This window comes from Aulostomus chinensis, chromosome 9 (genome assembly GCF_037954235.1).
Source record: "Aulostomus chinensis isolate RoL2024-O1b breed Wild chromosome 9, RoL_Achi_v1.0, whole genome shotgun sequence".
Taxonomy (NCBI): Eukaryota; Metazoa; Chordata; class Actinopteri; order Syngnathiformes; family Aulostomidae; genus Aulostomus; species Aulostomus chinensis.
The window spans coordinates 16,298,135-16,308,683 of NC_141328.1; the positions used below are offsets into that span (position 1 = coordinate 16,298,135).

General features: G+C 41.9%; 1 protein-coding gene across 1 annotated transcript; it reads left to right on the plus strand.

The window, feature by feature from the left end:
* The first annotated feature begins 65 nt into the window (after positions 1-65).
* On the plus strand, positions 66-9,092 carry ccnq (cyclin Q). Its single transcript, XM_086213981.1, has 5 exons — positions 66-434; positions 1,663-1,846; positions 3,529-3,661; positions 3,963-4,181; positions 5,946-9,092. Exons 1-5 carry the CDS (start codon positions 287-289, stop codon positions 6,033-6,035), a joined length of 774 nt encoding a protein of 257 aa, XP_086070107.1. The 5' UTR covers positions 66-286; the 3' UTR covers positions 6,036-9,092.
* The last annotated feature ends 1,457 nt before the right edge of the window (positions 9,093-10,549 follow it).

Sequence of the window (10,549 nt, forward strand, 5' to 3'; positions counted from 1 at the left end):
CATATATTTTCATCTTCAAAAAATATTAAACTAGATTTAATTTTCTCTTCCCTTTTTTTAAGGGCCGGAAGTTGCACTGTTTACTTCCGGTAGCTAACTCGCCTCGCAGCTATGAGTGCGTACCCGCCACAATCTCGGATGAAGCGGATAAAACATGCAGCTAATTAAAGCTGGGGTATTAAATAAGTCTATCTTTAACGAGAAGTCATTCACAGCTGAATAACTTCTCCAAACGAGTAAGTGGTGGAGCTTTAGAGATCTAGCTAGGCTCCCCTGCTGGGGGTCCATGGAGGGTTCGTCCTCGCGTCCAACTTCGAACCAGGCAGGGCTGCTGGCTCATGCCAGCAGGAGAGACTCCAGCCAGGATGCAGAAACAGAATCTGGACGGGACACGAAAATGCACTTTCGCGTCTGTCGCTTCATTATGGAGATTGGTAGGTTAACTTCTAGTTCATGTCCCCATGAGATCTAATGGCGTATTGAAGGACAAGAGCAACAAATGCAACTTCCTAGTTGGACTTGACGAGTAATTTGATCTTATATAATCAAGAGACTCGTGCTAATGTGGGATAAAAAAAAATAGGAATTTTTTTTTGACTTCTAAAGGGTAACATATACCTCATTATTTCATGTCATTGTTTTGAGGTAAAATCTAATTTAAAATTTGTGTTAGGATCTTTTAACTCCTAAATCATTGTTTTTGTATCCATCCAGGCCACTGTTTTTACTTAATGCATTTTATTTATTTTTCTTATTGTCGTTTGAATGCAAAAATGTCAGTCTGCCTTAAGGTACAAATTGTAGGATGTTGTATCATCTATACCCTCTCCCTTCTAGTTCCCAGAGAACCTGTAGCGGCCCTGCTGGCCTCTTCGCTTATGATAAGATAACCCTTTATCAGTCCAACAGACAGGGACATTTCAGGTGCTACTGCAGCAAAGAGGTAGCAAAATTACAGCATCAAATCATGATGAATGCAATGTAAAGGTACCATTCTATACTTCAAACAAAGATACATATAGAAACTGAATAAAGTCACAAAAAGATCTTTAAGTATCAACAGCAACATGAACAACAAGCTACATCAAAAAATTGGAACAGTCCACTACAAAATGAAATTCTCAATTGATTAATTATTCCACAGTTAAAATAAAAATTTCCCTGAGTAAATGAAAATTACCCTGTGTGAGTAAAGACATAGAAGTGATTGTGTGAATATTTGTGAAATAATTTGTCACTCACTCGAAAGCCACTGGTAGCGTATATAACCCCCACCAAGGCCAAGAGTGTAACCTTATAATCATATATAAGCAAATCCACTACAGCTCATATGACTGGAAATGTTGACAAAAGTTTAAAAATATGCCTGAATTATTTTGTAAATTACTTAATGAGAAATCAACTCAAAAACTCAGATCTAAAAAATGTGAAGGACCCCTGAAGAAATCCTGGATCCGGATCTGTATCATGATCAAAATTCATAATTCTGTTTCGGGTGAAATTGCTTCCCTGGTAGAATTTATGGGGAAATCTATCCATAACCTTTTGTGCAGTCCTGCCAACAGAAGGCAAATACACAACCAAGTACCCTCCTTAGTGGATGTATTATTATCTAAACACTTGGCTTGTGTGTGTGCTGCCACCCTGTTCCTGCTTGCTTAGGAGTGAAGCTCGGAATGCGCTCGGTGCCTGTGGCTACAGCCTGCGTGTTGTACCACAACTTCTTTCAGCGAGTTAATATACATGCATATGAACCGTACCTGGTGGCCATGAGCTGTGTGTACCTGGCTGGCAAAGTGGAGGAGCAGCACATCAGGACCCGTGACATCATCAACGTAAGCCACAGGTAATACTACCTATCTACTGTGAGCACCGCTACTAATCAACAACCTTTAGAGTGAAATCAAGTAGTATTGAAGTAATAGTGATGTTCTAAATCAGGGAATGTCCTTTAAGGACCATACCAACTTTCTAGGTAATACATATATTGAGTTTGGTGGCGGGAGGATGTCGTCTCTGCTTTTTGTGGATGATGTGGTCCTCTTAGCTCCATCAGGCCAAGAACTCCAGCTGTTGCTGGGACAGTTCGCAGCCGAATGTGAAGAGGCAGGGATGAGAATCAGCACCTCCAAGTCTGAGGCCATGGTCCTCAGCCGGAAAAAGGGTGGTTTACCCACTTCAGGTCGGGGGGGAGGTTCTACCTCAGGTGGAGGAGTTTAAGTATCTCGGGGTCTTGTTCATGAGTGAGGGTAGCATGGAGCGGGAAACAGACGGGCGGATTGGGGCAGCATCCACAGTGATGCAGGTGCTAAACCGGTCTGTTGTGGTGAAGAGGGAGCTCAGCCAAAAGGCGAAGCTCTTGATTTACCGGTCAATCTACGTTCCAACCCTCACCTACGGTCATGAGCTTTGGGTAATGAGTGAAGGAACAAGATTGTGAATACAAGCGGCCAAAATGAGTTTCCTTCACAGGGTGGCTGGGCTCTCCCTTAGAGACAGGGTGAGAAGCTCAGTCATTCGGTAGGGACTCAGAGTAGAACCGCTGCTCCTCCATGTTGAGTCAGCTTAGGTGGTTCAGGCATCTGGTGAGGATGCCTCCTGGACGCCTCCCTCGGGAGGTGTTCCAGGCATGTCCGACCGGAGGAGGCCTCGAGGCCGACCCAGGACACGCTGGAGGGATTATATCTCACGACTGGCCTGGGAACACCTCGGGATTCCCCCAGAAGAGCTGGTGGACGTGGCTGGGGAGAGGACAGTCTGGGCTTCCTTGCTGAGGCTGCTGCCCCTGTGACCCGCACCAACTGGATAAGCGGAGGAGGAGGAGGAGGACGACGATGACATATATTGTCAATGATTTTATTTTAGCCACAAAAGCAAATAGATACCCTTCTCTCCACTCTGCATTCGTACATTACTGAGTCCAGGCATCAGTTGTTGTTGTTGTTGTTGTTTTTTTAAATGAATGTTAAGCACAACACTGCATCTATTAATACAGTTGAGTAACATTATGGAGAAAAGTGTATTTGTTGATTTTTGAGATGACTTTCTATTGCTCCTCTGCTCGTATTCATTGCAGCTAAGCTAACTAGCAGTCAGCCCATTTAGGGTCTGGAGCTCTGGAACGCACACATTAATGCAAATTTTAACTTTGACCCTCCTTTTCAACTTGGCAACCTTGTTAAAATCAACCTGTGGTTGTTGCTTAACATTTCAAAGTTGCCTAGTGCCCCATAAATCAATAAAAGTTGTGATAAAACTACAAATAAGAAACTGTAAATAAATTTGGTTCATAGACCAGCAGTTCTCCAACAGTGTCTGAATGCTACTAGGTGATTATGCTTGATGCCCCGTTTTCAAACACAACACATTTCACATGTATTTAATATATAACAAATAGATTTGAGGTGGGAAAATGTCTCACACATAGCGGGAGACATTCTAGATGAACGACTGTGACCTATGAAAAGTGACTGTTTCTTTGAGTGTGTGGCATTGTCTCAAAGTGGTCACCCCTTCTCTCCCTCCCAGGTATTTCAACAGTGGCAGCGCTCCCCTAGAATGTGACAAGGAGTTCTGGGACCTGAGGGACAGCGTGGTGCAGTGTGAGCTGCTCATCCTCCGACAACTCAACTTCCATGTCTCCTTTGAGCACCCTCACAAGGTGTGTGTGTGTGTGTGTGTGTGTGTGTGTGTGTGTGTGTGTGTGTGTGTGTGTCTCTCAAACCTCCTTGTCTGTCTCTGTTGCCTCGTGTTGTACAGTCACCGTTTAAAAAAAAAAAGAGAGGGAAAACGCATCGCGTCCTTCACTGGTCAGATCTTTTAGCTCTTCTACAGATTTGTATACTAATGGACTATACTTTCATGTGATTGCCTGATAACTCCTGCAGATAGGATTAGTTGGATGGTTAAAGTAAACCAAAGTCTGGTACGGAATGATGTCATGCTTCTGTCTGTCTCTGCAGTATTTACTCCACTATCTGCTGTCTGTGAGGTCACTCGTAAACCGCCACGCTTGGTCTCGATCCCCCGTCGCTGAGACTTCCTGGGCCTTGCTTAGAGACTGCTACCACGGAGCCATGTGTATCCGCCACACACCTCAACACATCGCCATAGCAACACTGTACCTTGCTCTCAACAGCTATGCAGTGGAGCTCACTGTCGGGGAGAAAGAGTGGTGGCAGGTGTGTGTTTACTCTTCATAATCAGAGACTGAAGAGAGATGACCAATGAAATCAGTGTGTGTGCATGTGAGGGAGGGAGAGAACTGTGGGCTTATTGTGATAATTTGTCTCTTCTCTAGATGGACAGACGTCTGGAAGCACTCAGTATCAAAAGTCAGAGAGTATCAGCAGATAGCACAAGAGTTATTAGACAAATGTTTGTACCTCCCTGAGTTTTAAAACATTTGCGTTGTGCTTATTAAGTCACTGGCTGCACAAATCAATACTGCAGTGGTTCAGATATTTAGGTAAGATGTGGAAAGTGTTAGCAAGCCAGTGATGAACCAACAGAGTTCATGTTGTCGCTCATCCTGTGCTTTGTACTTTATGTTTAAAATTGAGTCTCCCTCCTCTCATCTTCTCGCTCTGGCAATCACTTATCCTGCTCCTGCTAGACTGCAGCTTTTGACACTCTTGATCACTCCATCCCAATAGAAAGGCTAAATAACTTGGTTGGTATCTCAGGCTTAATTCTTATCCTACCAGTTTCATGTATTCACTGAGATTTTTGCTTCCTCATCTGCACCTAAAAGTTCCGCAGGGTTCAGGCCTAGGTCCCATTCGTTCTCCACCTTACATGTTACCATGCTACCCAGCCAGCCCTCGCTGCTAATTTCCTTTCCCTTCCTTTCGGTGAAATGGAGTTAAAATGTATTTTTGGCACAGGCTCAACAACCTTATTGTGAAGCATTTACAAGCATTCTCACCAACAATTAATTTTATTCCAAACCTCCAAATTGTCCTCACAGCAGGAAGAGAAAAATACTTCTGACATATAATCATCTCTCTGCTATCTCACAGTGTAGTGATACATGTTCGTGATGAAAATATGTGACAGGCCCCAGCACCATGCTGTAGTGTCACATCACCCACGTGTGACTTATTTCTGATTTTGGGGGAGTCACTCAGTGAAGATAAATCATGAAAGACAACTGAAGTATTCACTGGAGGGATGGTGAGCCCTTGACGTCCTGAAATTTAGGATGACATGTTTCTCTGAAAAGCCATTCGCTTCACGGTCCCGCATCTACAGACATCTCTGTTACAGAAGTGGCAATCACTGTATCTAAAAAGTCATAATTGTAATATCTCCTCATACATATAACGTATATATCATAGATATTGATTTCAGTGGCCTACATATTTCCTTCTAGAAGGAAGTTTGTCATAAGTCAGTGAAGGACCCCAAATCGTACAGTTGAGCCACGTTTAAACACTAAAAGTGAGTACAAATCTGAATTGAGCATCAAGGCCTCCAGTATGAGTGTCGCCTTACGTAGGTTTTCTGTCATGTTTACGCGCAATTTTAAATTGGCAACCCTCCGAGATGCAGACTTTGTTGCCATACTGGATTTTAAGAACGTATGAGGGTTTTGTTGTGTTAGGAAAATATGTCAACAGCATTTTTATCCGGATGACATTACCTCCTGCATATTCAGCGCCAGCCGAACTTCAAAGCAGAAATGCCTCTGGTAGGTGAGTAAGTATTAATTGGAAGGCGGATACATTTGCCCTTGTCAGACATTTTTACTGATGAGGTCTCTTCTATTGTAGCTTTGCTTTGCGAGTCACCTCATCCAAATGCAAATGTAGGGAAAAAAAAGAAGTCAGGATTGTCCTGGTTTTTCTGCTTCAGTCCTTGAGGCAGTCAGCGGCACAGGGACCTCTGATGTCTGTTTATTGAGGCCACGTGTGGAGCTCAGCTCTGTTTGTGTTTGTGTGTAGGTGCTATGTGAGGACGTGACCAAAGCAGACATTGACGCCGTGATCTCCGACCTTCTTCAGCTCTATGACATGGAGGCCAAGTGTATCTGAAGGACACGGTCAGCAGATTGGCACGCGGGAGAGACAAGTGGTGTGTGTTTGTTTGTGTGTGTGTGTGTGTGTGTGTGTGTCTTAGGCATAAATGTGTGTGTTCATGTCTGGGTTCAGCGGTGTGTGTGTGTGTGTGTGTGTGTGTGTGTGTGTGTGACAGAGAGACATATTATGCCACCCCAGTTGCGTAAAAGAGTAGTGTATACAGAAGTTTACAATGCTAGGTTGTCATGTGATACAAACTCGTCTCATACAGTTCCCACTAGTTATTGACAGGTAACAGAGTAGCCATGAATCCTCGAAGTCTTCAGAGTTAAGTTAGCATTGTTGAATGACAGTTTCACTAGTCTCAAAGTGCATAGAATTTCTGGATGGGTTTTTGGTTACGCGCTCGAAATAAGATCAAGTCCGTGCAAGCTTAATATATTTTAACTTATTCTGCAGAATTAAACATGTCAGTAAATTACACATGGATGAATTTAAGAGTCGTTAAACAAGACTATAAATGTTATCACACCGAAGAAGAAGCAGAAGAGGTGTTCAGGTAGTTGTGTCGACGCTGAAGTCACGCAGTGTAGTTCGTTCAGAGCATGACGTTCGGACGTAATGATTGCCTTTACTCTTCAAAAATCAAATATTTCACCAGTGATGGCGATATTGCTAAAACCAGCTTCAGTTCACCGCAGAGCCGATTTGCTGCTAAAATCCAATATAACAATCCCTTGACTTTTGGTGGAGGGACCACATGAAGATGCTAACTCCCTGATGGGCTATAAAAACAGATCATCCCTGCAGTGCTCTGTATGAATCCATTAGAATTCAGAGAAGCAGAGCTATCATTTTTGGCCTTTAGTAGTCAATAAAGGCACTGGATTACAATATTTCGTCGTAGTAAATACATATAGCACACTTTGTTTGTACTAGTTACAGCAACAAGTTTTTCAAGAGAGTAAAATATGCTAATATTGTGGACTAGTGTTACCTGTCCTGTTGACTTAATTTGGGCTTGTTTATTGCTTAAATTTTTTTTTTTAATGTTCTTCAATTTGTTTGTTAGTCAAGAGCAATCACATGATAATATGTGTTGATGCATTAAAAGTAAGATGACGGAAAATTTCAGAATTCAGATTAGATTGATTTTCTACCTTTTTTTGGTTTCTGTAATGCCTTGATAACTGAGGACTTGGTTTGAAATGGCAGGAGACTGCCAGGTACCTAAATTCCACTTTTTTTTTTTTTTTTTACTCTATTGTCCACCATGCGAGTGAAGGGGGGGGGAGGGGTTGTCTCTGGTTTGTACATGCAGAAATCTCCTTTTATAAATAGTATAAACCATCCCAACAGAAAACATTACAACTCATTTTTATACTCATAAACATGTAGGCCTATGTTTTTTGGTACCTGTTTTCTATGCAGATATTTGCAGTTTTCTACGGAGACAGGACAAAGGGTTAGACACCTGCATTATTCAGGCTTGGATGAGAAATGACCCAGAGAGATGAGGTGTAGTCTTTGTTAGACTGTTTTTCAGGAAAAGAACATGTGCGCCCAGCTGAAGAATTTTATTTAGATAAATGTTTTGTTTCGTGACGGATATTCTTCAGGCCGATCAGTTGCTCCATAGACTCGTGACATCAGCAGATGACATCATTGCACAACATCCAAAACCACAATTCTTACACAAAATATGATCGGTGTTTGTTCCTCAATTTAAGTTCTGCAACTGCATAAATTTATTTTTGGGTGCTGATGATAAAGTTCAGGATGAAAAATGACATTGGTTACTAATGTAATGTGAGTTTGTAAATAATAAAGTTGTGTTTCAGATATGTCATGAGAGTGCTTTCTGGGCCAGATTATATTTCCATATGTTTCAGCAACTCTTGATCACTTTAAGCTGGAAAATGTAATTGGATTAGGGTTTATAGATATTTTAGTTTCAATTTGCCTATTGGCCTTTTTGAATAATCAGGTTTCTGGCAACCCTGACAACCAAGGACTCCTCTGAAGTAGTCTTGGCCTACCCGGGGCCATCCCATATTTAAACTCTAGTTCCGCCTCTTCTCATTTGCATGCACGTGTTACATTTTAATCTCGCCTCTTTGAATTGTTTCTGAAATACTTAATTGTGATTAGTCTGCTCTCTCTGAACATCAACCCTTGACTGGTCATGGCGAGGCCCCAGCTAGTATCTTGAGCTGACAAATGCCCAGCTGTAGTACCAGGTATGACCACTGCGGAGAGACATTTCCTGTTCTCTGCACTCTGATCTGCTCTGGGACCTGATATTTTTGATGACCACCACATTTTCTCATAATCCACCACTGATATGTCTATGTTACAGTGTTCCATGAATAATTCCGAAAAAAAATCCATCTTGAGTATTTGGAATGTCCGCCTCTGTTGTGAATTTAGGGCTCTTTGCTAATGGTAACCAATAAAAATGAGTAGCTTATTGTGATAGAACCCAGAGTTCTTGATACATAAATCTTCATATAAATTTAGAAAACTAGTATTGTGACGTCATCTTGGATGCGAAGTCTGTCTTAACATGGCTTGATACTCATGTGTATAATATATTTCTCATAAAATGCATTATTTGGCTTAACAACCTCTTCTCAATGAGTGCTGTATCACAGTGATTAGAGTGCCATATTTGCAGCAGAAGTGCCTCTTAAGAGTTTATGAAGTCTTTTGTGTGTGTGGTTTTTTTTGTTTTGTTTTTGTTGCAGTGCTTTTATTCCATTAATCAGTTTTAAGACAGGAGTGTGAAAGTGAGCGCAATTTTAATTGTTATTAGTACAAAGCTAATACGGTAAGCATGGACGGCACTGTGGTCACATGACACATGACTCACCACAACTAGCTTAGCTTTTCTGCTCTTTTCACTGATGTTTGTGGTCTTGTTTAACCACAGCAGCGCAGTATGTACAATGTATTTTATTGCATAGGAGAAAATGTGAAAAATATATAACATTTGTGTGAACCAGTGATCTTATTTCAGGAATTTAAAGTCCTATGCTAAACAATGCTTACTTGCTTCCGGGGCTTTAGGAATCAGTCCTTTACCACTCGTAGGTATTCAGCAGCTGATAAAAGATACAATTTGTAGATACTTTGAGCAAGATTTTAAAGTTTCATATTTTGTGCTCCACACCGATAGGGGGCAGTAAATTACATGAAGGTGGCCATCTTTATTATAGGAAACAACAAAAATGTATAAGATTAGGAGGTTATGTCTGTGCTGTAATAACTTCACTGTATGACATTGAATGGGTCTTGAGTGAAATGTCTGCAAAGTAAGGACTACAATAAGAGGCAGTAAGGACTACAATAATATAGGACTACAATAAGAGGCTCTATCAGTTCCCCTTAACTATTTCTTGGGTAATAAATCAACACAGAAACAGCAGTCATTAGCCCAGAAGCCCCCAGTGCACTTATAAAGAACACCCAGCTAGCAACTTTGTGCCTTAGCGATGATTGTCTGCATGCATCAGTCTCAGCAAAGATAAATGTTGCTAGTATGATTCTGTCATTCACCAAGAAGTTTAATGATCATTGGTTTTAGAAAAGTGCATTTAGTCCTTGGATGAGGCCAGCAGAGAGACTAGAGAAAGCCATTTAGCTTGGGGGAAACGCAAGTCAATGAAAAGCCACCAACAAATGCCTGCCATTGCTTCTATGTTTACTCTTGCTTGAGGAGTATCAATCTGCTCTCACAACACAACAATGGATAATCTACCTCTGGACAACATTTGGGTCTGCTACGACGAAACGTTGATGTGCTGAAGACCAAATACTGTAGCCAAGCACCGCTCCTGCAGTTACAGGAAGAGCAGAAGTGAGATTTTTGCCACGGCACCCAAGGTCACCACGAGGACATTGCAAATTAAGGTAACTCACAGAGTGAGTCACTCAGTCACTGGGGGAATGTAAGTGACGTGTAGTACCACACTTGACTGTCTAAGAGGCTAATTTCCCAGTCACTCCACTATCACGACTGCCCTGTGCATTTTGCTTTCTACACATTAAATAATGCTTGGTGTCACAGCATAATCTCTACAGTCAGTGATATCGTGCTCTGGTAGCTCTCTCTAAATGCATACGACTGAGCTCTAGGTTTCTAATGAATAGCCCTGGTTAGTGTTCAGTATTCCTGTGATATCACATGGAGGTCCACACTCCAGCATAGGTGTTGGAAATGTAAACCAACCTTCAAGCACAAAGGAAGACAAGCTGTTTGTTGAGATCCAAGATGGCGGTGTGGCATGGGAGCTGCCGCGCCATGCGAACGGTGTACACATCGAGCCTTGTCAACTCTGGCTACCATTCTGGTGGTACTTGTCATGTAAGTTACCACCAATGGTAACATGAAGCAGGGTTAAACAAGAGATGGACCTTAATGCCACTACGCTCCCCCACTGATAACAGACCCATGTTAGGAAATCCTCTTTAGATATTCAGGTTCTGAGCTGTGATTTTCATATTTTTACTTATAAAAGCATGCTCCT